Source organism: Saimiri boliviensis, chromosome 18 (genome assembly GCF_048565385.1).
Source record: "Saimiri boliviensis isolate mSaiBol1 chromosome 18, mSaiBol1.pri, whole genome shotgun sequence".
In the NCBI taxonomy this organism is placed as follows: Eukaryota; Metazoa; Chordata; class Mammalia; order Primates; family Cebidae; genus Saimiri; species Saimiri boliviensis.
The window spans coordinates 27,506,265-27,529,534 of NC_133466.1; the positions used below are offsets into that span (position 1 = coordinate 27,506,265).

General features: G+C 36.2%; 2 protein-coding genes across 2 annotated transcripts in view; one reads left to right on the forward strand and one right to left on the reverse strand.

Annotated features, from left to right (window-relative positions):
- Positions 1–9,057: 9,057 nt before the first annotated feature.
- Positions 9,058–20,072, reverse strand: RBM11 (RNA binding motif protein 11). Its single transcript, XM_003934318.3, has 5 exons — positions 19,887–20,072; positions 16,475–16,637; positions 15,043–15,115; positions 12,367–12,463; positions 9,058–10,119 (listed from the first exon to the last, which is right to left on the reverse strand). The coding sequence occupies exons 1-5, from the start codon at positions 19,980–19,982 to the stop codon at positions 9,835–9,837; spliced, it is 714 nt and encodes a 237-aa protein (XP_003934367.1). The 5' UTR covers positions 19,983–20,072; the 3' UTR covers positions 9,058–9,834.
- LIPI (lipase I) overlaps positions 19,923–23,270 on the forward strand; it is a 52,642-nt gene continuing 49,294 nt past the window's right edge. Inside the window, exon 1 of the mRNA XM_074389488.1 lies at positions 19,923–19,997. The gene's annotated coding sequence lies outside the window, so the exon portion shown is untranslated. The remainder of the gene's footprint in view (positions 19,998–23,270) is intronic.

The following is a 23,270-nucleotide window of genomic DNA, read 5'->3' on the forward strand; positions in this document are numbered from 1 at the left end:
CATGTGTTATTTTATAATAAAGCATATGAAAATGCAAATATCAACAAGGTAGCACACTTGGATTATTAGATTGGTGATTAGCAAATATTAAAGATATTAAATATCTAGTGAGTGTAAAATTATTGGAAAATGTCTCATATACAGCTGGTAGAAATGTAAATTACCAGAATCATTCTGAAGAGAAAACCCAGACAAGAACTATTAAGCAACTTCCTCTAATTAAAAGATTAGAAGTGACAGAATTCAGATTTTAACAGAGAGATCTCTAGGAGCTGGATCTATGACTTTTACTTTAAAAAAAAAAAAAAAAAAAAAAAATTCGTATTAAAGAGTGTATTACTTAGAATCCAAAGCAAATACCTAACCAAAAAGAGGGAATGCATTGCAAAATTACTAATCTTAGGAAATCTCAGATGTCTTTATAATTTTCTTTTTTTTCTGCGTTCTCTGCATATCACTGTTAATCTATTTTGTAAAGGATTTCATGTTTCGCTTATCCACAAGATGAAAACATGGCTACAGACAGCTCTTGGATTTACATTTTCTGAATGTAGCCACTCATTCTCCTTCTCCTTTGTATTTTCCAGCAGAATCAACCAGGATTGGCCCACTTTGGATGGAGCAGCAATACTGACTTGGCCAGAAGAGGAAGATTGCAAGGAAGACTAGCTTGACGCGGGTCACACAAGCTTAGCTACTTCAGACATATGTGACCTAAAGAAATTGTATCCTTTAATCAAATGGTTGTTGCAATGTCATGGTAAGAGAGGTGTTGGTTTGTAAATGAGATTATTTAATGTGAAGCAATCCATAATAGGTGTCCGAATATTTCTGAACTTCAAAATGAAAGACTAGACACTGAACCATGTTGAATTCAACAATTCCACCTTGTTGGGTGTCTTGTCAGGCAGCTGCTATGTTCTCTGTGCAACGATCCTGCCTTATATTGTAGCTTTCTTTCAAATGTCAGTATCAGGCGTCCCCAAACGTTTTACACAGGGGGCCAGTTCACTGTCCCTCAGACCATTGGAGGACCGCCACATACTGTGATCCTCTCACTGACCACCAATGAAAGAGATGCCCCTTCCTGAAGTGCGGCAGGGGGCCGGATAAACGGCCTCAGGGGGCCGCATGCGGCCCGCTGCCCGTAGTTTGGGGACACCTGGTCAATACACCTGGTCAAATTTCAGATTTCTTCAAGCAAGTTTACTTAAAGTTTGCTTCAATGAAAACTGAATCAAGCAAAAACAAAAAAGTGAAGTATTCAAAAATAGTTGAGAAGGTGACATTTCATTTTCATTCATCTTCGCAAAAGGTAGGATATTTTTGCATTCAAAATTTATTTACATTGTTTTGATTTTTTATGATACCTCTTTTCTTAAACACAGACTCACTTCATTAATTTTTTAAAAAATTTGTTTCTATATTTTCTAAATAGTGCATATTATATCAACAAAACATTTTTCCAAATAATGCATATCCTATTTAAACTTGGAGAAATAAAGAACTAAAATACGATGATTTGGGTGGTCAACGAATATAAAAGCAGTATCATAAAATGGTTCTCTTGCACGGAATATCACAGGAAAGCCTCCATTTCATTTACCTGAAGTAAGTTTAATAGACCTGAAATTTACACTAAGCTATGGCATAATATTTACAGGGAGCCTCATCCTCAATCTAGTAGGTCCAAGATTATATCTAAGAGACTAGTGACAATGGAAACAGTTCTAGCAAAGGCTAATCATTTCTGTTAAGCAAATTTTCATTCAGAATCACTTTCCAGTTATTGTAGATCCTGCAGGTAAATCTTTATTGCCACCAGTGTGGTAATAAATATTAAGGTCACTGGAACAAGTCCCACAAGATTTGTATTCTATTTTTTCTTTGTAACTTCCTCATGTCTATGGTGTTATTCTCAAGGCTAATGCTTGGAATATAATAGTTTAAATAAATAGTTGCTATTGTGATTATTAACCTCTTACAGTTTAGTCCCTTATTCATTCATTCATTCACTTTCCTACTCCCAAAACTGAGTAATGAACATTACTCAATTACTCAAGAGTAAACAAAGAAAGCTCACTTAATGTTATATTCATATTATTGCCTGAAAATTTAGTTCTTTGATACAGTTCAGTGAACTTATCTTTAATGTTCTTCAGAGAAGTACATTATGGTATCCTGCACAAATTTTTTCATGTGGTTCTCAATTACTCCTGGACTACAGTGGATCAGAATGACTGGCTAAGTTCTACTTGGATGGACTTGGTTGAGGGGGAAGAAGCTGGTGGCCGGATGTTCTGTGGGTAGAAGGTGGAAGTAGATCCAGTTTGTTAGAAAGACAGGTCTGGAATTTTCATTGAAGTAATGGCCTGTAACTTCCTCTCTTCCATTTTAATGTAAAATTCACAAGCTGATCTTTTGGAGCTTCTTATATTGTTATTTTCTGAATATAATATTTATTTTAATTTCACTTTACTTGTATGCATATATTTGAAAAGTGGAAATTGCAGCAAATGGCTGTTCTGATTTGCACCTTTATAAAGAAAAACAAATTATACTTCCATAGATCCATAGTTTGAAAAAGAGATCCATTAATTTTTTTATGTCTGTGGTTTCAAACATGTGTTTCTTAGAATTCGATGTCTTGTCAGATGGGTCTCTTTGGAAACTCCTTGTCTTACAGCAGGACTCGGCATAAATTTCTTACCATCCTATAGATGGGTTGAAGAATAGACTTCATTGGAGAAGTTCAGAGCAAGACAAGATGAGACACAGTTTCTCATTCTCCATGTATTTCCTAAGAGAAGCTTGCTGAAGTTCTATGCAGTGGGTTTGTGTGCTATTGCAGAGACCACTGCTGCCTTGAACTAGAAGATCCTGGCACATGTGAAGTTTCAGTCCTTCCTTCTTGTGGGTAGAACTGAGGAAGCCACTTGTCCCATTGGAAACTGGGCTTGGATTTTACCCTTCTGGTTAGGAGAAGTGAGAGAAAATCCTCATTTCAGCTATTTCTTTGTCAAAAGCAGACACCTGGGCCATTTTCAGAAAGTCTAGCTCCTTCAAAAAGCTGACAATTTACTTTCCTTAGAGGCACAGTCATCTATTTAAAAAAAAAATTAATAATTTTTGGCATTATTTTAAAGTGTGTCATATTTCTTCAGATTTTTCTGACTCAAATTTTATTTAGTTGGCTTTCACATTTCAAAATACCTTTAACTATATCTTACTTAAATTCTCCCAATTTTATTTTCCATGTTTCAATTATGCCTTTTATTTTCCTACCTCTAAACTGGTCATTTTCCTAGAAAATAATCTCCTTATTCTGGATGTTTCAAAATACCACTAATTCGTCTAAAATTCAAGCTTAATGTGACCACCTGTATAAAACGTATTTTGTTACCTCAGGTGGAAATGGAATCTGCTTCCCTGGAACCCATTACTGAGTGTGCTATGTATTCTATGTAGAAGGCTGGCATCTCATTCTACAAACTCAGCTAAGGCAATGTAACCTTCAATTTACTTTCTGCTTCAAACTCCCATTCCAATGGCTGGGGAGGGAATAAATTAAGTCAGTTGGAATATTCACTCCTTTCATCAGGACTGCATCCTCTGCAGGATTACCTAAAGTCAGAATATAATTTCTTTTTCTGGTGTAATAAGCCTTCAAACAAACAAACTCAAAATTGCTTAAGTTGTACTTTTTAAAACCTCTTTAAAGAGATTTTTTATCTCTTTATATCATAATACAATAGTTCATGATCCAATATTTATATGTAATATTAAAAGTAATAAAATTCTAAGACAAAACATATTTTTTTCTTAATTTTTGATTGTAAAAGAGTTTTCTAAGCATAATTATAAAAAGCCAGAAACCATAAAAAAACTGATATTTGACTATCCATTAATGATATAAAAACTAAACTCTTCTGGATAGAACACAAAAAGCACACTGGAAAATTTTGTAAAACACAGAAAACAGAGAGTTAATTTTCTTAAGACCTTAATAAAAATGATTTTTAAAATAAGTGAATAAGTATACAGAAGTTCTCTTTAAATATGACATATGAAAACCAGACAGTTTTAACTCCTCGCCCTCTGAAACTCCAATTACAACAAATGTAAAGAATTCAAAAACAAACTATTAAATCACAGAGAATGAAAAAAGAAACCACGAAATTTTAGAACTTTAGGTCTTTCATTAAACAAACCCAACAAAAATCTTTCTTGATCATTTATTTTGAGTTGTGTCCTTTGTCTCTGCACCACTTCACAAGACATTGGGTAAGTTATCTCCTTTTTGCAGTCTTCCCTTTACTTATTTCTTTCTTTTTTTTTCTTTTTTTCTTTTTTTTTTTTTTTTTTTTGAGACGGAGTCTCGCTCTTGTTACTCAGGCTGGAGTGCAATGGCGCGATCTCGGCTCACCGCAACCTCTGCCTCCTGGGTTCAGGCAATTCTCCTGCCTCAGCCTCCTAAGTAGTCCTTTACTTATTTCTATTCTCACTTGAAATAACTCCAATCATGCCTTTGTCAGAATCATCCATTCAAAATGTCTTAGATCAAGGATAATGGCTAACTCCAATGATCAATTCTCTCTTTTTTTTTTTTTTTTTTTTGAGATGGGGTCTCACTCTGTTGCCCAGGCTGGAGTGCAGTGCCATGATCTCAGCTCACTGCAACCTCTACCTTCTGGGTTCAAGCGATTCTCTTGCCTCAGCCTCCCAAGTAGCTGGGGCTACAGGCACTAGCCACCACGCCCAGCTAATTTCTGTATTTTTTAGTATAGATGGGGTTTTACCATGTTGTCCAGGCTGGCCTTGAACTCCTGAGCTCAAGTTATCTGCCTGCCTTGGCCTTCCAAAGTTCTGGGATTACAGGCGTAAGCCACCACACCCGGCCAATGAACAATTTAGAGTACACACCCTGCCTGACCTGTTAATAGAATTTGACACAACTCATCATTTCTTCCTCCTTAAAGTATTTCTCTCATTTGTTTTTACAGACATCACATTCTGTTTGTCACTATATCTTATTGGCTGATCCTCATCTCCTTGAGGGACAAATACTGATTGGTAAGACCCAGGGCAATTCTTGGTCTCATTTCCTATCTTCATTCACTTCTTAGATGAACTTAATCAGTCTCTAGGTTTTAAGTATCATGAGTATGCCAATGATTCTAATGCCTATTTATCTTCAACCTAGACCTCTCCCCTGGGTTCCAGACTTGTGTGTACAAACTCCTATCTCCTATTAGCTGTCTAATACACAAATCAGAATGAAAATGTCCAAGATTCTGCTCCAGATTTTTCTCCAAAACTTGCTCCTCCATTGTTTCTTCTATATCAGTTGGTAACTTCATTGTTCCAGTTGCTCTGACCAAAAACCTTGGAATCATTGTTGACTCCATTTGTTCTCTTTCCCAGTGTTAGGGTGCTTAGTGAACTGTTAGCTCTACATTTAAAATATATCCAGAATATAACAACATCTTACATTTCTGTTCATACCATTTGATCCAAATAATCATGTTTTCTTGGCTGGCTAACTTCAATGTCCTCAATATTTCTATCCTTGTCAGACTCTCACTCTTACTCCCATTCACAAAAACCCTCACTAAGAATATGTATCAAAGTCCATACAATAACTTCTAAGGTCCCTTAGTTAACTTCCTCCACCACATTGGCTTCCTTTCTTTTCTCCCAGGAATGCTTCCTCCAAGGGCCTTGCATCTGCTGTTTACTCTGCGTGGAATGCTCTTCCCTCAGCTATCCACATGGCTTACTCTCTCTCTGGCTTTGGCTCTTTAATATCTAAACCTTTCCCTGCATTTTTTACTCAGCAGTTATCAGTCATTAAAATCTGATTTTATATTTCATTTATCTTAATTATTCTATCTTTCTGATAAATATAAGTTCCATGAAAGCAGGAATTTTTATCTTTTTTTAATTGCCATATCCTGAGCCCCTATATTCTCAGAGGGATGGAGTAACTGGCAAGCTGCCAGCCATTTTACTTGCACAGGCTTAAAACTCGATGCCACCTAAGGAAAGATAAAGTGCAGAGCTGAAAGTATGAGAAAGTCTTAGAGTTCATACAGAAAGCTGTTGAACTCCTAGATCCCCTCCTTTATTCTGTGTAGTCAGATGATTCCCTCTTCTTCCCAGGATTTTCTTGAGGAATGAAGCTTGTCTTGCACTCTCATTCTGCTCTGTGTTTACCTATATTATGTGATAGCATTATCTTGATGTCATCTGTCTTTCCATCAATACCAGTAGACCAGTAGCTTCTGGAATGTTGGGGCCATACATTTTTATTAATGTAGCCCCAGCACCAAAATTAATATTTAGAATGGCATTCATTCATTGTTGACTGACTTGCTTAATGGATATTATAAGCAGGAAATAAAGAGAAACTGAACAAGGTCACAATGAGGAGCTAAGGACCTAATAGAAGTGGAGATGGGAAGTTTTCTAGAATAACTCTCAGAATTCTGATTGACAAGTTCTGATTGCAGAATGAGTCTGCAATGTTTTGCTTGTGATTAACGTTGGAGGTTGGAATAAAATCAAAAAAGACATAGTCAGCTTGGGGTATGTGTCTGAGGTGAGGGTTATTTTTCTCTCCAGGATATTACACTTTTCATATGACAAGAGAAGCAAAAACATTATGATTCAAATGGTGTATTGAGGGTTCAGGCAGTGGATAAATATACTCATTTAAAACAAGAGAAATGCACCAAAACAAAGAGGCTACAGATCCCACACAAGTCTGAAATCCAATAGGGCAATTATTAAACCTTAAAGTTCCAAAAGGATCTCCTTTGACTTCATGTCTCACATCCAAGTCATGCTGATGCAAGAGGTGTGCTCCCATGGCCTTGAATAGCTCTGCACTTGTTGTTTGTAGGATACAGTTCCCCTCTTGGCTGCTTTTACAGGCTGGTGTTGAGTGTCTGCAGCTTTCCAGGTGCATGGTGCAAGCTGTCAGTGGACCTACTATTCTAGAGTTTGAAGGACAGTGGTCATCTTCTCATAGCTCCACTATGTAGTGCCCCAATGGGGACTTGTGTCAGGCTCTGACCCCACATTTCCCTACTTCACTGTCCTAGCAGATGTTCTCCATGAGGGCTCTGCCCATGCAGTAAACTTCTGCATGGACATCCGGGTGTTTCCATACATCCTCTGAAATCTAGGAGGAGGTTCCCACACCTCAATTCTTGACTTCTGTGCACCCACATGCTCAACACCACATGGAAGCTGCCAAGATTTGGGGCTTATACCCTCTGAAGCAATGGCCTGAGCTGTATGTTGGCCCCTTTTAGCCATGGCTGGAATGCAGAGCACCAAGTCCTGAGACTGCACAAAGCAGCAAGGCCCTGGGACTGGCCCAAAAAACCATTTTTCCTTCCTAGGCCTCTGAGCCTGTGATGGGAGGGGCTGCCAGGAAGACCTCTGACATCCCTTGGAGACATGTTCCCCATTGCCATGGTGATTAACATTTGACTCATTACTTATGCAAATTTCTGCAGCTAGATTGAATTTCTCTTCAGAAACTGGGCTTCTCTTTTTTATCTTATTATTAGATTGCAAATTTCCCAAACTTTTACACTCTACTTCTCTTGTAAACATAAGTCCCAATTCCAAACCATATCTTTGTGAATGCACAAAACTGAATGCTTTTAAGAGCACTCAAGTCAGATCTTGAATGCTTTGCTGCTTAGAAATCTCTTCCACCAGACATTCTAAATCATTTCTCTCAAGTTCAAAGTTACAAGATCTCTATCTAGGGCATGGGCTAAATGCTTCCCGTGTCTATGATACAGCATACCAAGAGTGACCTTTACTCCAGTTTCCAACAAGCTATTCTACAAGTCTCTATGAAGTTCCAAACCTTCCCACATCTTCCTGCCTTCTGAGCCCTCCAAGTCTCTAAGGCAGGCGTCCCCAAACTATGGCCCACAGGCCACATGTGGCCCCCTGAGGCCATTTATCCGGCCCCCTGCCACACTTCAGGAAGGGGCACCTCTTTCATTGGTGGTCAGTGAGAAGAGCACAGTATGTGGCGGCCCTCCAATGGTCTGAGGGACAGTGAACTGGCCCCCTGTGTAAAAAGTTTGGGGACGCCTGCTCTAAGGAGTTCCAAACTTTCTCACATTTTCCTGTCTTCTTCTGAGCCTTTCAAATGGTTTCAACTTCTGCCTGTTACTATCCGGTTCCAAAGTCTCTTCCACATTTTCCAGTATCTTTATTGCAGTGTCCCACTCCTGGTACCAATTAAGTGTATTAGTCTATTCTCATACTGCTAATAAGAAATACTTGAGGCTGGGTAATTAATAAAGGAAATAGGTTTAGTTGACTCCCATTCTGTGCTGCTGGGGAGGACTTCAGGAAATCTATAATCACGGTAGAAAGCAAAGGAGAAGCAGGCACCTTCTTCACAAGGCAACAAGACAATGTGAGTGCCAACAGGGAAAATGCCAGATGCTTATGAAACTATCAGATCTCATGAGACTCACTCATTATCACAAGAACAGCAGCACATGGGAAACCACTCCCATAATCTAATTACCTCCACCTGGTTCCACCCTTGATATGTGGGGATAATGGGGATTGTAAGTCAAGGTCAGATTTGTGTGTGGACAGAGTCAAACCATATCAGCTACATAAAGCAAAATTTAGTTTTTCATGTTGACTAGACATAGACTGATATTTCTGTTTCAAACTTTACTGTATTATATATTTATAACCAAGAGTAAAATTCAGTTACTCTTTTTGTTAAAAACATATCTTTACATTTTTAAATAATAAATATTTATAAAGTGCTAGGTAACACGAAAAAGAAACTGGCTTTTACTATTGAATTGGGTGGTTAATTCCCAATTGAGTTGCAAGACTCTATCTATTAGCTTTAGTAAATATATAGTTTCATCACTCTAGTTTGTAATAAGTTATACAATAAACAAAATGCCCAAATTTTTACATGTATTCTATTTTTCTTCTAAAATAAATGAACCAAAAATAGGAAACTTGATTTAGACAATAAGCATTACGTATCATACGTTAATAAATTATTCTATTTATTTGCTCATTTTCAAAATTTAAATATGTGAATACATGATCTCAAACTTTGCTAGCAAGAGGTGGATAATACACACGACATAGCCAACTGATTTTCATGACATACAATTAATAAGTGAGAAGAAGCAGGTATCTCTATAAAGACACAAATGTATTAAAAAAAGATTGAAAAGTTGGTAATTATCTTTCCTTTGGTATCATTATCATTTGTCCTCACTTTATAAAATAAACCTGAAGAAGATAATGGCTCAGAAACAACATATTTAGATACTAAAAGAAAGGGTTATTAATGTCTGTTTATTACATCCTCATTAGGAACAATATGCAATCCTTAAATATCTGCACTACTTCCTTTCAGGAAATCCACTATTCCACATAGAATCCCAGCCTATTTGTAGTTGAGTGTTGGTTATAGGTGATAATCAAAGAGAGCATGGTGCTTTATCAATGTGTTCAATAAGTGATTTTTGATTAATAGTTCAGTGAAATTTCATCATTGGCACTAATAAAATGACAAAAGTATATATTGCCAATGGATCAAAAATTATCATGAAAAATACAAAATTAGTACATTATATTACTTTTAAAAATCTTCTGTCATTCGAGGCAAAAATTGAATAGCAAGCTAGAGATAAGTCATATTACTACATATCTTAAAAGACAAGATAGCCACAAAATTGGTTATTTGACAGAATAAGATCTGATTTTTTTCAAAAGACAACTAAAATCAGTGTAGGTAAGTTTCATTGGTAGGTAATACTAGTATCTTTTCTTCTTCTTAGACTTTCGGAACTTTTGGTTACATTCGTTACCTCTGTTGTCTGTGCTACTATCACTATCACTTGTTTGCTTTTGTCTCTTTCGTTTATTCATCTGATAAAGGTCAGAGTCATTTGGTTGTTGGTGAGTCCATTTATATGAGCTGGGTCCAGCTTCAACATCTGGAACATGATTCAGTGAGGAAGACACAGATGCACTATTAGGAAGTGGAGCTGTCATCTCGTAGTAAGGAAGCTGCAGCACTGGATTATATGCCTGCCACTGCTGTGAAAAAAAGGACTTTCATCTACCAAAACTAATCCAAAAGGGTAAGGAAAAAAGTTAACAGTTTATGTGTATTATACAAATAGCCATGAGTAAACTAAACTATGTTTTGGTATAAGAAGACAGGGAACTCTCATAGAAATGTAGGTGTTTCATTAAAGGGTCAATATAGTCAAGGATGTGTATAGCTCTACTAATCTACAATGTAGATTAGTGCTATCTAACAGAAATAGTTTTTGTTTCTGTTTTGAGATGGGGTCTCACTTTGTTGCCCAGGCTGGACTGCAGTGGTGTGATCTTGGCTCACTGCAACCTCCACCTCCTTGTTCAAACAATTCTCCTGTCTCAGCCCCCTGAGTAAATGGAACCACAGGCACACGCCATGACACCCAGCTTGTTTTTGTATTTTTAGTAGAGACAGCATTTTACCCTACTGGTCTGGATGGTCTTGAACTCCTGACCTCAGGTGATTCACCTGCCTCAGCCTCCTAGGAAGTGCTGAGATTATAGGCATGAACCACCACGCCCAGCCCATATGTAGTTTTAAATCTAGTAACTGGAATACAAAAGTAAAAAGAAACAGGTGAAATTAAACAATGTATTTTATTTATCCCACTATAATACTCTAAAATGTTATAATTATAACATGCAAATGATGTAAAATTAATGAGATATTTTACTTTTTCTTCATATGAAGTCTTTGAAATATGGGGTATATTTTGTAATTATGGCATATCTCAATCTGAATGCTAAATTTTTATTGAAAATACCTGATGTGAATTTAGATTACATCAAATTTAGAGTCGAAAAAATAGTCACATGCCCAAATTGTTTCAAATATACTTAAAAGTGTTCTAACCACTGAATCAAGTATCGGTCGTAAATTTTAATTTAAATTAATTGAAATTAAATAAAATTTCAAAATTCAGCTGCCTAGGTACATATGTAGCTAATTATACATATTGTATAGCACAGTTATTTACTGTTTCTATAGATAGGAGAGATGCTTCCTTTAAAAACACACAAGCTCTTAACTCAAATTTATATTTAAAGCAGATTAAAGATGAATGGAGATACTATGAACTTGTGTCTCTCTCCTACTCCATCTTTACCAAAAGATAAAAAATGCTGGGATGAAGACATTTATAGTTTCAGATGAGAACTGATTGTTTACCGTATTTTACCATAATCAAGAAAAGGTGTTTTTCTTTGTTTTGTTTTGTTTTTTTAAGTTCAAGCATTATTTTCCAGGAAAATTTTTTTCCGTTTAAAAATTGAAAATGGATATTTAAAAAATCGAAAGCTCACGTATATGTTGGGTATTTGCAAAAGTAACAGTCTGTGAATCAAGACCTGGGTTAGTCCTACATCCATCACTAACAGGCTGCAAAATCTTGGGCCTGTTGATTGACAACCTTGGACTTCGATTTCTTATTTATGAGGAATAGAAAAAAAAATTAAGTTCCCCTTTAACAATAAAGCCCGTTAATTAAGATTTCTAAGTCAAAACCAATTTTGAGTAGTCTCTGGAAATAATTTAGTTTACCTGACCAATTGAGAATCTTCATAATAGTCTTGTCTTCAATGAAAAAGGGCAATTTACATTAAAAATCCATGTCCAAAAGCAATCTAAGTAAAATTATTCAATTCTGCAAACTTTTTTTTTTTTTTTTTTTGAGGCAGAATCTTGCTCTATTGGCCAGGTTGGAGTTGTAGTGGCAGAATCTCAGTTCACTGCAACCTCTGCCTTATGGGTTCAAGCAATTCTTATGTCTCAGCCTCCCGAGTAACTGGGGTTACAGGTGTGTACCACCATGCCTGGTTAATTTTTTCCATTTTTATGACAGTGTTTCACTGCATTGGCCAGGCTGGTCTCAAACTCTTGGCCTCAACTGAACCTTCACTGGCCTCCCAAAGTGCTGCGATTACAGGTGTGAACCATCAGGCCCAGCCACTGCAAACCTTTTTTAAAACAGTCATTTACATTAGAACTCTCTACGCGAATTTCACTTGGACTGCAGTATATCATCACTGCCATCCACCCCTGTTGACATCCTGGCCATTTGCTAAGGCATTGCAGGTGAAATTTAGGATGATGGCGTTAGGGCAGAAGACCACTGGAGGACAGTGCTGGGACATCTTGTGTTTTCATCCCAGTTTAAATTTGGGCACCATATGTTACAAATGTTCATGTTCTTCATAGTTTGTATCATATTATATGCTTAATAAAATGCATATTAAACTTACCATCTTCTGAAAGAGAAAATATTCTTGAGGTAAAGAAGTATTATTAATTGGGAGACACTGCATGGGGAAGGAAGATCTGCCCACCATTTCTTCATTCCTTTATGGGATGAAAGAAGAAACAATAAAATCTTAAAATTTCTATATACAAATGTCATTTTCTCTTAAGGAAAACATAAACTCTTCATAATTACAAAGACAGAGAAAGCAAGCTTCTCTGACAGCATTCAATTAAAGAGTAATTAATTACCTTAAATACATACACAAATAATCAGTTATTATTACTGATAACGTAGTGACATAGAAATAAATTAATTAATTACTAGATATTGAAGTCTCGATACTTAGAGTCAAATTTGGCTTTCTGATAGAAAACTGTTGGATAGTATTCTATTCATGTAAAGACAAGTAACACTTAGCTACTGAAAGGGTAAAGCAAGTTGTTAGTATTCACTAAGGGTATACTTCTATCTTTTCCAGATATAAAAAAAATTTAAGACGCTGGACATTTTCATCAAATTAAAAAAAAAGTTTTTATTTTACTTTAAGTTCTGGGATACATGTGCAGACTAGACTGTTATATAAGCATCATTTTTCTCTGCAAATCACTTTGAGGACATGATAACCCATTTTTATACTTTCTTTATAATATCAGAAATACTAGAACAATAACGTACTATCAATGAAATGTCATAGCCAAAATATACACATACCTCAGGTTGTCTACTCGAGAATTTATGATGACTTAGAGTCAGTGTAACAAACTTAACTAGAAAATACCAGAATTTTACTGCTATATTCTAGTGCCCATCTAGTCTTTTCTCTTCCATCTAAATCCTAGCAATAGCTTGTTCCTTCCTAACTCCTGAGGAAGAAGAGACATCTTTTCTCACTTGGTATCAGTAGAAAAAAGGAGCTCTTACATTATATACATGGCTCGGTCCATGGACTACATAGTGTTTCCTCCTCCAAAGTAGTAAATCCCTTTTTATGCTAACATTTGCAGAACGTTGTATGCTCAGTATTTAAACACCTTGTGTTAATTACGAAATTCAGTTCTCACAGTAACCTCGTAAAGTTTTATCCTCATTTTAGAGATGGGAGTACAGAGTGGTGAAATAACGTATCCAGTTCTCGTCTGAATCTCTGTCTTGCCTCTGCTACTTTATTAACAGTGTTAATTGACTGTTAATAAGTGGCAGAGCCAAGATGCAAATTAAGGCAACCTAATTTCACCACCTCCTTTCCTAACTTCTGATTTCACTGATGTCGAAATGCTGGGGGTGAATGAAGATGAGGATCACACTGTTTTATCTGGGGTGCAATACTGCTCTAAAAGATAAACCTGGATATTTGACAGCCCAAGGGGCCACCGCTCCCCTATGTTCAGAGCGTTGATAGAACTAAAAGGGATAGGAGGGTCAGCTATTGTTAGTTTACTTGAGAATATTCAGTTCTGCTACAGAAGACAAGAAAAAGAGAATTATGGATGACACTCATACTGTTAACATTTCTAGTATTTATCATAGACTGTAAGCAAGCTAGGAGAGCAATACTTCTGCCTCTATATATACATATATAGATAGATAGATAGGAGAGCAATACTTCTCTCTCTCTCTCTACATATATATATACACACACACACACTCTGAATAGAGTATATCTGTTGCTCCCCTCTCTATATATAGATATCTATCTATATATACATCATTGACATATGATGTATCAGAACATAATATACCCTGACCTATTCTACCAGCCTGTAAGTTAAACCGACAGTACCAGAGAGCATGATAAAGCCAGACATTTAAAAAAAGAAGAAACGCAAAGAGAAGGCAAAGCGAAGCACTTTCCCTTTGCAAGAAAGCATTGTTTTGGTTATTCACTTAGAGGAGGCTGCAGAAGTACTGCAGCCAGCAGGGGAGGCCGATACAACAGAGAGAAACAAGACATGTGGCTGTTAGTGTAACCAGCCATCAGCTAGTTGGTCTTTCTGCCCACTTGGATCTTATCCTAAGTGTGGTAAGTTATCCAATATCTTTCTTCTTGCTTTTCACTGTTTTAAAAATGGATTTAATAAAAGGTATAATTTGAACATTTTCATTTGGTGTGGGAGCCTTTTAGTTTCATGACCTCTGGGATGACTTGCCAGATAGTGTACATGGAGGCTACCATTGCATCAGAAATCAGGCTATATAAAATTCTGTAACAGTTTGAAAATTAACACAGAAAAGTTATTTCAAAAAGTAAAATAATTAATTGAATGGCTTAATGCCAGAAGGCTTAGTTTCAAAGCTAGCACTTTATTATCCTGTGACCTTGAGAACTAGTTGACTTTTGCAACTCCAGCTACTCAAATACAAAATACAAATAACAGTATCTTTATGATTCATGATGAAACCTTGTATGCCTAAATGATTTAACAACTATGAAAGGCATGTGGGAAACTACAAAAAAACTACATATGTAAGTATCTACCCCCTACTATGAAAAATATTAAGACTAAACTTTAAATGAAAATATTTTCTATCACTTTTCATGGCTCAGAACAAAAGGATTCCTTAATTTTATTCTATGTCTAAAAAGTAAAGTTTTACAATAGCCCAAAATATATTAAAACTCCTCTTAGTATAAGAACATATTTGCTTTACCTTTAATAAGAAACATTTTTATAGTTACCTGTAGCTGTGTGAATTTATCTTAACACAGCTCTCAAAGCCTTGGTTAGCCGGTTCAGAAGAGCGAGAACTCCCTTTCAAAGAAACAAAGTTAACAGGTTACTTCATGGTGCATTTTTTTTGGAGTTTTAATATTAAGCCATAAAATAACTCAAAATATTTTAAGACATAGTAGTGATTTAAAAATTCTATACTCAGATAAGATATATGCATATCTATCTGACCTCCCAAATCATATTTACAGATTGTTTACAGTACTATAAATCGATGAATTAAAATCAAGCTTTGTCTAAAGCAATGACAATACATAAGAATTACACTGACATGGGACTTTGTAAGATATACGATGGTTTGTTCTAGATACCTGTAAACTAAAAACGGCAAATAAACAAGTGTTATTTGCCTCCAGTGCACAAGGCAGTGCTCTAACCTGCATGGACAAAAGCCAATTCAACCTTATACATGATGTGCCAGAACATAATACACCCTGGCCTAGTCTACAGACATTAAAAGCAATGGCAAAACTGCAATTATTGTTGCACCAACCTAATCCCAGACTAGGTATTAGGTTAACCGGAAAGTACTGGAGAGCATGATGCAACCATGTGTTATAAAAAGAAAGGAAGAAAAAAAGAAATGCAAAGAGGCACACTTTCCCTTTTCAATAAAGTGTTATTTTTGTTATTAGTATTTGTTTTTACTATAGCAAGAGGAGTTTAAAAACCAACAAGTGATAAATCTGTAAGTGTGAATCACTTAAAGGAGGCTGCATACATATTGCAAGAATTACCATATGGCCTCTATTTGTCTCCTGAAACAAGAAAGGGCTAGAGTAATGGTATACGGTTCTCTGGGCAGCTAATCGTGAATGATCTGTTCCTGACATGTGTGCAGGAGGAGGTGTTGAGGCCATTCATGTCAGAAGGCTTTTTCCACCACTAGTAAGGGTAACTCTACAGTTGCCTTTGGCCACTTTGCTCTTACAGGGGCTTAACATCCTGGGCAACATGTATAGAAAGGTTTCCCTGGAAGGACAAGTGTCCCCTATCTTCCGAAGAGCACGTATTAAATACCATACATTAGCAGTGACAAGATTAGTAAATACTCTTGCTATATAAATGCTACAGTTGTGTGCCCCCAGTTTATTTAGATTTGCTCAATTTATAAGGGCCAATAGCAACCATCATAGCCACTTGCTGGCTGATATTAAAATGATTATCTTACATTTTATTTTTAGAAAAGATGCTATAGGTTTGGCAAGACTAACCATATAACATTATGAATTAGACATGTGTTCTGAGAAAATGTAACAATTACCAGAGAGATATTTTTTCTTTTTTGATCTTACACAATATAGGAAACAAAATGCTTATGCCTCTAAGAATAGTACCAACCACAAAACACTTTGAAGATTAATCATTGACAGGACCTACCAAATCGATACTGCACATTAATTGGTCTTCCATATAAACGAATTCCATTTAGCAAAGCTATGGCATAAGACACCGATTCTGGATGCTTAAAGCACACAAATCCAAAAGACTTCGGCTTTCCTTCTCTGTCTTTGCATATAGTCACTTTGGTTAGTGGCCCCGCCTATAAGAAACTTAAAAATTATTTTCTCATAAATCCAAAGATTTTTTTAATACTCAACAAGTAAATTCAGCTTTAAATAAATGTGTTAGCAACATTTTTATGTATCTCTGCTAATCATGCACCTTTCTAATAATAAACAATACACTTCCTCACACTTTCTTTGTATTTTCTGGCTCATTGGGGAAACATATATGTTGTTAAGAACAGGAAATTCTAGGTACTAGTTTCAAACTGTAATAGAAATGGTAGACTATTCTTCTGTTAGGCTTAAGAAACCGACTTAGAAAACACATAAATCTAAGATTAAAATACTACTTCGTCTCCATACATACATGCAATATTGAATTAAAAAATTAACTGAAATGAGAAACTCAATATTGGTTGAGTTACCCCCAAAAAGCTGGCAATGTTATATGATAGTTTAAATGTTCTGTCATGAAGATTAAACAACTTTACAAGAAGAAATAAATACATCATGCATTTTGATTTGGAAACTCCATTTGGTAAATTTCCAAAGGAAAAATGTTTAAATATGTTTAAGACTTTTAAATAGATTGCATCATTTATAAGTTTGACAATTTAGAGAGGCTCTAAATCTAACTAGAGATATTATTCCATGGCACATTATTAAAATGGAATAAAGTATAAATTATAAATATTCAGATCATATTGATAGAAAAACCTATAATATGCAATGAAGATTTTAAAATGCAGAGCCAAATATCATAGAAAAGTGTTAATTACAACTAACAAAAAAGTTACATCACAGCCATGATAATGATTACAGGAGGTACTTACAAACACAAACAACTGATTTAATGTCGAATGGTTCAGACTTTAATAATTGATGATTTTTGTCTGTAAAGTTGCATAAATATAAAAACTGCTTTTACTCTAAATAAAAATATTCATGATCATCTTTAAAATAATTCTGTGTGCTAAGATTTAGTCTTTTCCTTTCATTCTCTGTGCTCTCCCAGGGACTAGCTTCCCTTCCCTTCTGGCTTCAAGGACCACCTCATCAACAAATCTACTTTTTCCACCATGTCTCTTTCATGGAGACACCTTCTGGATACCTCTACGTTTTTGTACTTCAAACTCAATGTATTTGAAACTGAATTCATTATATTTTCTTCTCTAAATCTCAGTATTAAAAGTATAATGATGATAACATTCATCGATGTGACTGATTTTTTATGATAACATCATCAAATGACTGACACTCTTACTTCCAAGTATAATCAGAAATTTGAAAGAAAATAGTAAAAGGATAAATATACAGTAATATAAATAAAGCCAATAAAATAGGTGATTTTATACTGATACTAAATACATGTAATCACTATGGGACAGAATATGATTACATGATTTGAATTTTGACATAAATATAGATAATCCGAAGCATTTTTAAAGATAAAATTCAACATGAAGACTTACATGTAGCAACAATCACATCATCTTATAGTATTTTTTAAATCGCAATGAAATACATGGTGTGACAGTTGTCAAGTTTTACTGGGTGTTTAAGTCTAAAGTGGAAAACAAACTCCACTTCAGCAATTCCTTTCAGTACCTAGACAAAACTAAGAACGTATGCTTCTTACCTGGTCTATTAAATAAAATTTACAATTTGCTTAGGTGGAAGAAGGAAATTATAAAAAATGAGAAGATAAAACACATAATCTGGTGGATCCACACAACTGATACTGATGGAGTCCTGACTGACTAAACATGTGTTTGTACTGGATAATGCAATCCCACCCTAGTCTTCCTCTCTTCTTTTTTTGGAGGCTCAAAGTCAAAGAAGTCTGCTGGAGAAAAATAGTTTCAAATGATACGGAATGAAAAAACAGACATGAATCAGAGGTGATTAAAAAAGGGGGCAAGTTTAAAAAAATGATGAATTAAAAGAATGAACATAAGTCTTAAAATCAACAATATTTTTCAAATAATAAAGAAGTGTTATGTCCAGGAAAGGAGACTGTATTCCTGGAGAGAACCCTCTCTACCAAACTTTGTGTACCTATAACTTAAAGAGGGTTACTTTAGTTAAGTTTAGAGACAAAAGTAAGTCCTTTCACGACCAAATAAAGAACCCCTTTCACCCATTCAATCCGAAAATTTAGTTCTGCAATGGTCTTTCTCCGAGCTTTCCCTTATTCTGACAGGAGGAAGTAACGGTAGATTTCTCTTGATGTTATGATGAATACTAACAGCAGTATCATTAGCAGTAGCAGCGGTAGCAAAGAGTAAGTGTTGACTCAGCCCTAGCTATTTTACCATTAGGTCATATATTCCAACAGTCACATTATATTGCAGATACGATTACTCTCTTTGGACATATAAAGAAACTGAGGCATTGAGGTATTCATTCACAGGCTCAGAGTCACACTGCTGATCTCAGAGCTCACACTGGGGACCACTTCTCTATGTCCCCTTCTTTATTTATAGATTATTGTAAACATTGTAATTTTAAGTTCTTCCTTTTAGGCAGATGAAAGGGTCTCTTCAATTTGTATTCCCAGCATCTTCCCTACTGTTTGCCCTGGAATTCCGGATCATTACACGGTTAGGGGAATGGCCGAATGAGGGCATCTCTTTGGCCAGTGAGACCTAGCTGTATAGGACAACACGATACGTGAGCGTGTTTACAGGACACAACAGGCTTAATCCTAGAGGTACCAGGTCTCGAAGTTTCCGAAGGTCTTCTTGGTATGAATTAAAGGGCCTTGGCCAGGGAATCAACTGGTCACAGACACGGTAAGTTGGCTGCCGAATCATCTCAAATCTCACTTATGATGCTAGAATAAAAATACTCTCCACATAACAGGCTTGAAGTAAGGAGCAAGGTGTAAAAGGAAACATTATGAAAGCGACCCCTCTCCTTCTGCGGGATGTTAGACGTGCTTATTTCCTCACGGAGTACAGTGACCTGGCTGTTTTCGATTCTGCCCGAGAACCCCCGAGGCCCAGGCAGCCTCTGGGAAGCCCTTACTCAGAAACGGGGGGCGGGGAACCCCATCCCTGCCCACCCCCAGGACTCTGAAGCAGGGATGGGGACGTGGGGTCACTCCGTCACTGCACTCCCCAGCCGCTCACCTGGAGACAGGTGCGCCAAGACGCAACAGAATTAAAAGCCCTGCTCGGGACGGGGCGGAAGGGGGCGGGGCTCTGGGTGGCCCAGGTGAGCGCTGCGCTTCCGGCCCGACGCGCTCCGCCCCTCCGCCGCCCCTTCCCAGAGGACGGTACCTGAAGGAACAGCTCGTACAGAATCTCTTCCCGAACTCGGGCCTCTAAATTCCCCACAAACACCGTCCTGTCGGCCTCCTCCTGAGCAGGGAACATCCTCCGGTCTTGGAGGTAGGATGAAGTCGGAGCCGAGACACCGCCCCTTCTCCGGCTTTACGGCGCCGCCCGGATGAGGGGCCGGGTCCGGCGCCGGCAGCGCGCGCCGGGGGCGGGGCGAGGCCTCGGGGCGAGGCCTCGGGGCCACGCCCCCAGCGCCCGTGGGGGACCGCCCACCGCACCGCCCCCTTGCCGAGGGTAGGGCTGGGCGGTGGGAGGGTGGGTGAGAATAAGAAAGATGAATGCAGAAAGGGCTTTACTAACCTTTAGCTCGTGGGGTGGCTTCCTTTTATTCTGGTACATTAATTGATTTTGATTTATTCAATCAACATTTTAAATAAAATGACTGTAGAGATGTAGTAACTTCATTGCTCCCAGGCTAATGCGAGGAGATTCATTTCTTTGTGTCCAAAGAATAAATGAACAAATCGTTAAGATATTAAATTATTCATAAATAATTTTTGAAAGAATCGATGCTTACATGGATGTGGATACAACAGAATTCTAGAATTAAAGTTTATTTTCTTAGAAAGTGCTCCCTGGATGAGTTTTGAAACTGGCCACAGAGGTTTTATGTGGACTCCAAAAGGAACTTGGACTTGGGAAAGCCAATACAAAGCGACATACTGGTGAGAGTAGAGCAAGATTTGTATCTAAGCGAGAATTTTTAAGGATGGCAGCTGGGGGTTTGTGGCAGGACCAAATGGCTGTACTTTGTTTCAGGGCTATATTTTGTATATGGTATGCTATGTTAAAGGCTTAGTTCTTTCTTGGGGATAATTTTTGTTTCTAATAAAAATCTAAAAAGCAATAAAGTTACAAGAAAGCAGAAAGAAAACTTAGAATCTCAGTACTTTGATAAATTAACTGTTAACTTAGCTTCCTTTCTGAAGCTACCATATGTCTACACAGGATCTTGAGATCATCTCATGAATATCATTTAAGTAATCAGAGCATTATTTGGCCTTTAGTTTGGCATCATGATGAAATTTCATTTTGAATTGAGAAGGTGTGCTTTTATCTGAGTGATAGACCAAACAAAAAAAATAATAATCTTTTCTAATGAAAAGGTACACAATTTAGGAAGTCCTAATTTCTAATTGAACCCTGACATTACACAGTTTTATGACTTTGAACAAGCAATTTCTCTTTGGAATTCGGATTCTGCTTCTGAAGGAATGGATTGGTCTAAATATAGTTATTTCATCTAATAGGTACTTTCTAAATGCTTAATTCTTGGAAAACAAGTATAAAACTCTAACCTCCTAAGGCTTATATTGTGGGAGAGACAGCCTTTCCATCCTCACAAATACAATATAAAGTAGTTACCTTCAATAACTACTGAATACTAAAGGTATCAGTAGTTACCTTCAACTGATATATCATGAAGGTATATATCACATCTCCTTTTTTTTTTTTCTTTTTCTTTCCTCTATTATCAGTATAGTTGTGGTATAGTAGGAGGGAGTTAAGGAAACACATTGTAGGCAAATAAATATAAGTTGATCAAATGAATGGATACTTGCAAGTCTCTGTTATGTGTAGACCTCTTGACATTTACTTCATAAATCATATCAAACCAACATATTTACTCCTTAAATTCCCCTCAGACACTACTTATATGGAAGCTGTATCTTCTGGTTGCACTTTAAACCATTGCATGTATATGAGTGTATATGCTATAAACCTTTAACTACACTTGTAATTAATGTTCATATTATATTGTTCTATTGAAATTTGCATCCTTCTTTGTCTACGAATGTGCACAATTTTGGTGTTATAATATCCTCTTTTGGCTATACATGAGTTTATAGTGTTTATAATTATAGAGTACTTAGTCAATATTATAAACTCCGAAAGTCAGCTCCTGTAGTTAGCAATATTTTCAGAATTTGATCTCAATGTATCATGTATCTAATGTAAGCATACTGTGTTTCTTAAGTCATATTGAATGCATGCACGGTAATAAATCTAGTGGGTTAAAAATAATTCACTTCAAACTTTCAGATTTACTGGACCATTAGTCATATGTAAGTTTTAATGGGTTAAATACATATAGCATTCTATAAAGAATTAGCCTTTCTTCATATCAGGATATCTGATGTCCCTAGCTGAATGAACATATAATATATGAAAATTTCAGTACCTAGGACAATCTCTGCCACACCTGTGGGTGTATAACAAATAGTTGTTAAAATAATAAAGATTGAATAAATAAATGTCTTAATACTTAATACTTTGTGTCCCCAACAACAAAATCTGTGCCTGGAAATCAATAAGGTGCTTAGTAAAAGTTCCAAAATGAATGAACAACTGAATGAATGAATGAGTGAATGGGGGAACTTGGCCAATTACTGTTAAGGGAATTTATTGGATGCTTTTTTCAATTGAACTCACTTTGGTCTTCACTTTTTTTAACCCCCATTTTGTTTTTATTCTGATTTTTCCTAACCATATTTTTGTCAAATAAATACAGTTTTTTAATCATTTTACATGTTTATTGTAAATATTGTAAATAAATATTTTTGAAATTTAAGGAAGTAAGAAAGTAAAAATTACAAATTTATCAGCCAGAGATAACTATTTTAGAGGAAATCCTTCCAGACTTCAAACTATGCACATATATTTGCATGTATATTTCACACTTTAGGAAAATAAACCATGCTACGTAATACTGTTTTTCAGCTTTCCCTCTACCCTCTAAAACTGTAATGAAGACCTTTTACACCAATAAATACTGATCTACCTATATAATTAATTTTAATCCACAGTAGGTACCCAGTTAGACTAATCTCTGATTGTTAGATTTTATATTGCTTTCATTTTTTGACTATTACTGGAATGCTGAGGTGAACTTCTTTGCTCATATATTTGTGCACATGTGCGCCATTTGCCACATATAAGGACCTTGGATGTGTGTGTAGAAAAGTGTTTTGGATTTCTGTAGGAAATATCTTTGATGCTTAATTGCTTAATTAAGTAAAGGTAAGTTCAAAAGCTAAGGTTGTTAAACATTTTTACACATTGACAAACTAATAAAAGTTTGTCACAAAATATATTGTGATAAATAATGATTTTCCATCGCAATAAACGCTAATTATCTATTATAATTACTTGTAAAGTACTTGAAGAACACCCGATGCATAGGGTTCAATAAATTGTAACTCTTCTTCATCATTATTATCATCACATCATCATACTGAACCTCGCCTTTGAGTTACTGTTTACATTGTAAGCTTGTATGTAAGCTGCTTACAATCATTTTTTATATCCAAGGAGAACTAACGT

What these genes read in the sequence shown, in the direction of transcription:
- RBM11 (XM_003934318.3), bottom strand. Translation starts at nt 19,982, where the DNA reads ATGTTCCCTGCTCAGGAGGAGGCCGACAGGACGGTGTTTGTGGGGAAT. An exon ending in ATAAATTCACACAGCTACAG is followed by an intron (nt 12,464 to 15,042) that starts GTAACTATAAAA and finishes CATCCCATAAAG; the next exon opens with GAATGAAGAAATGGTGGGCA. An exon ending in ATTTTCTCTTTCAGAAGATG is followed by an intron (nt 10,120 to 12,366) that starts GTAAGTTTAATA and finishes TTTTTTTCACAG; the next exon opens with CAGTGGCAGGCATATAATCC.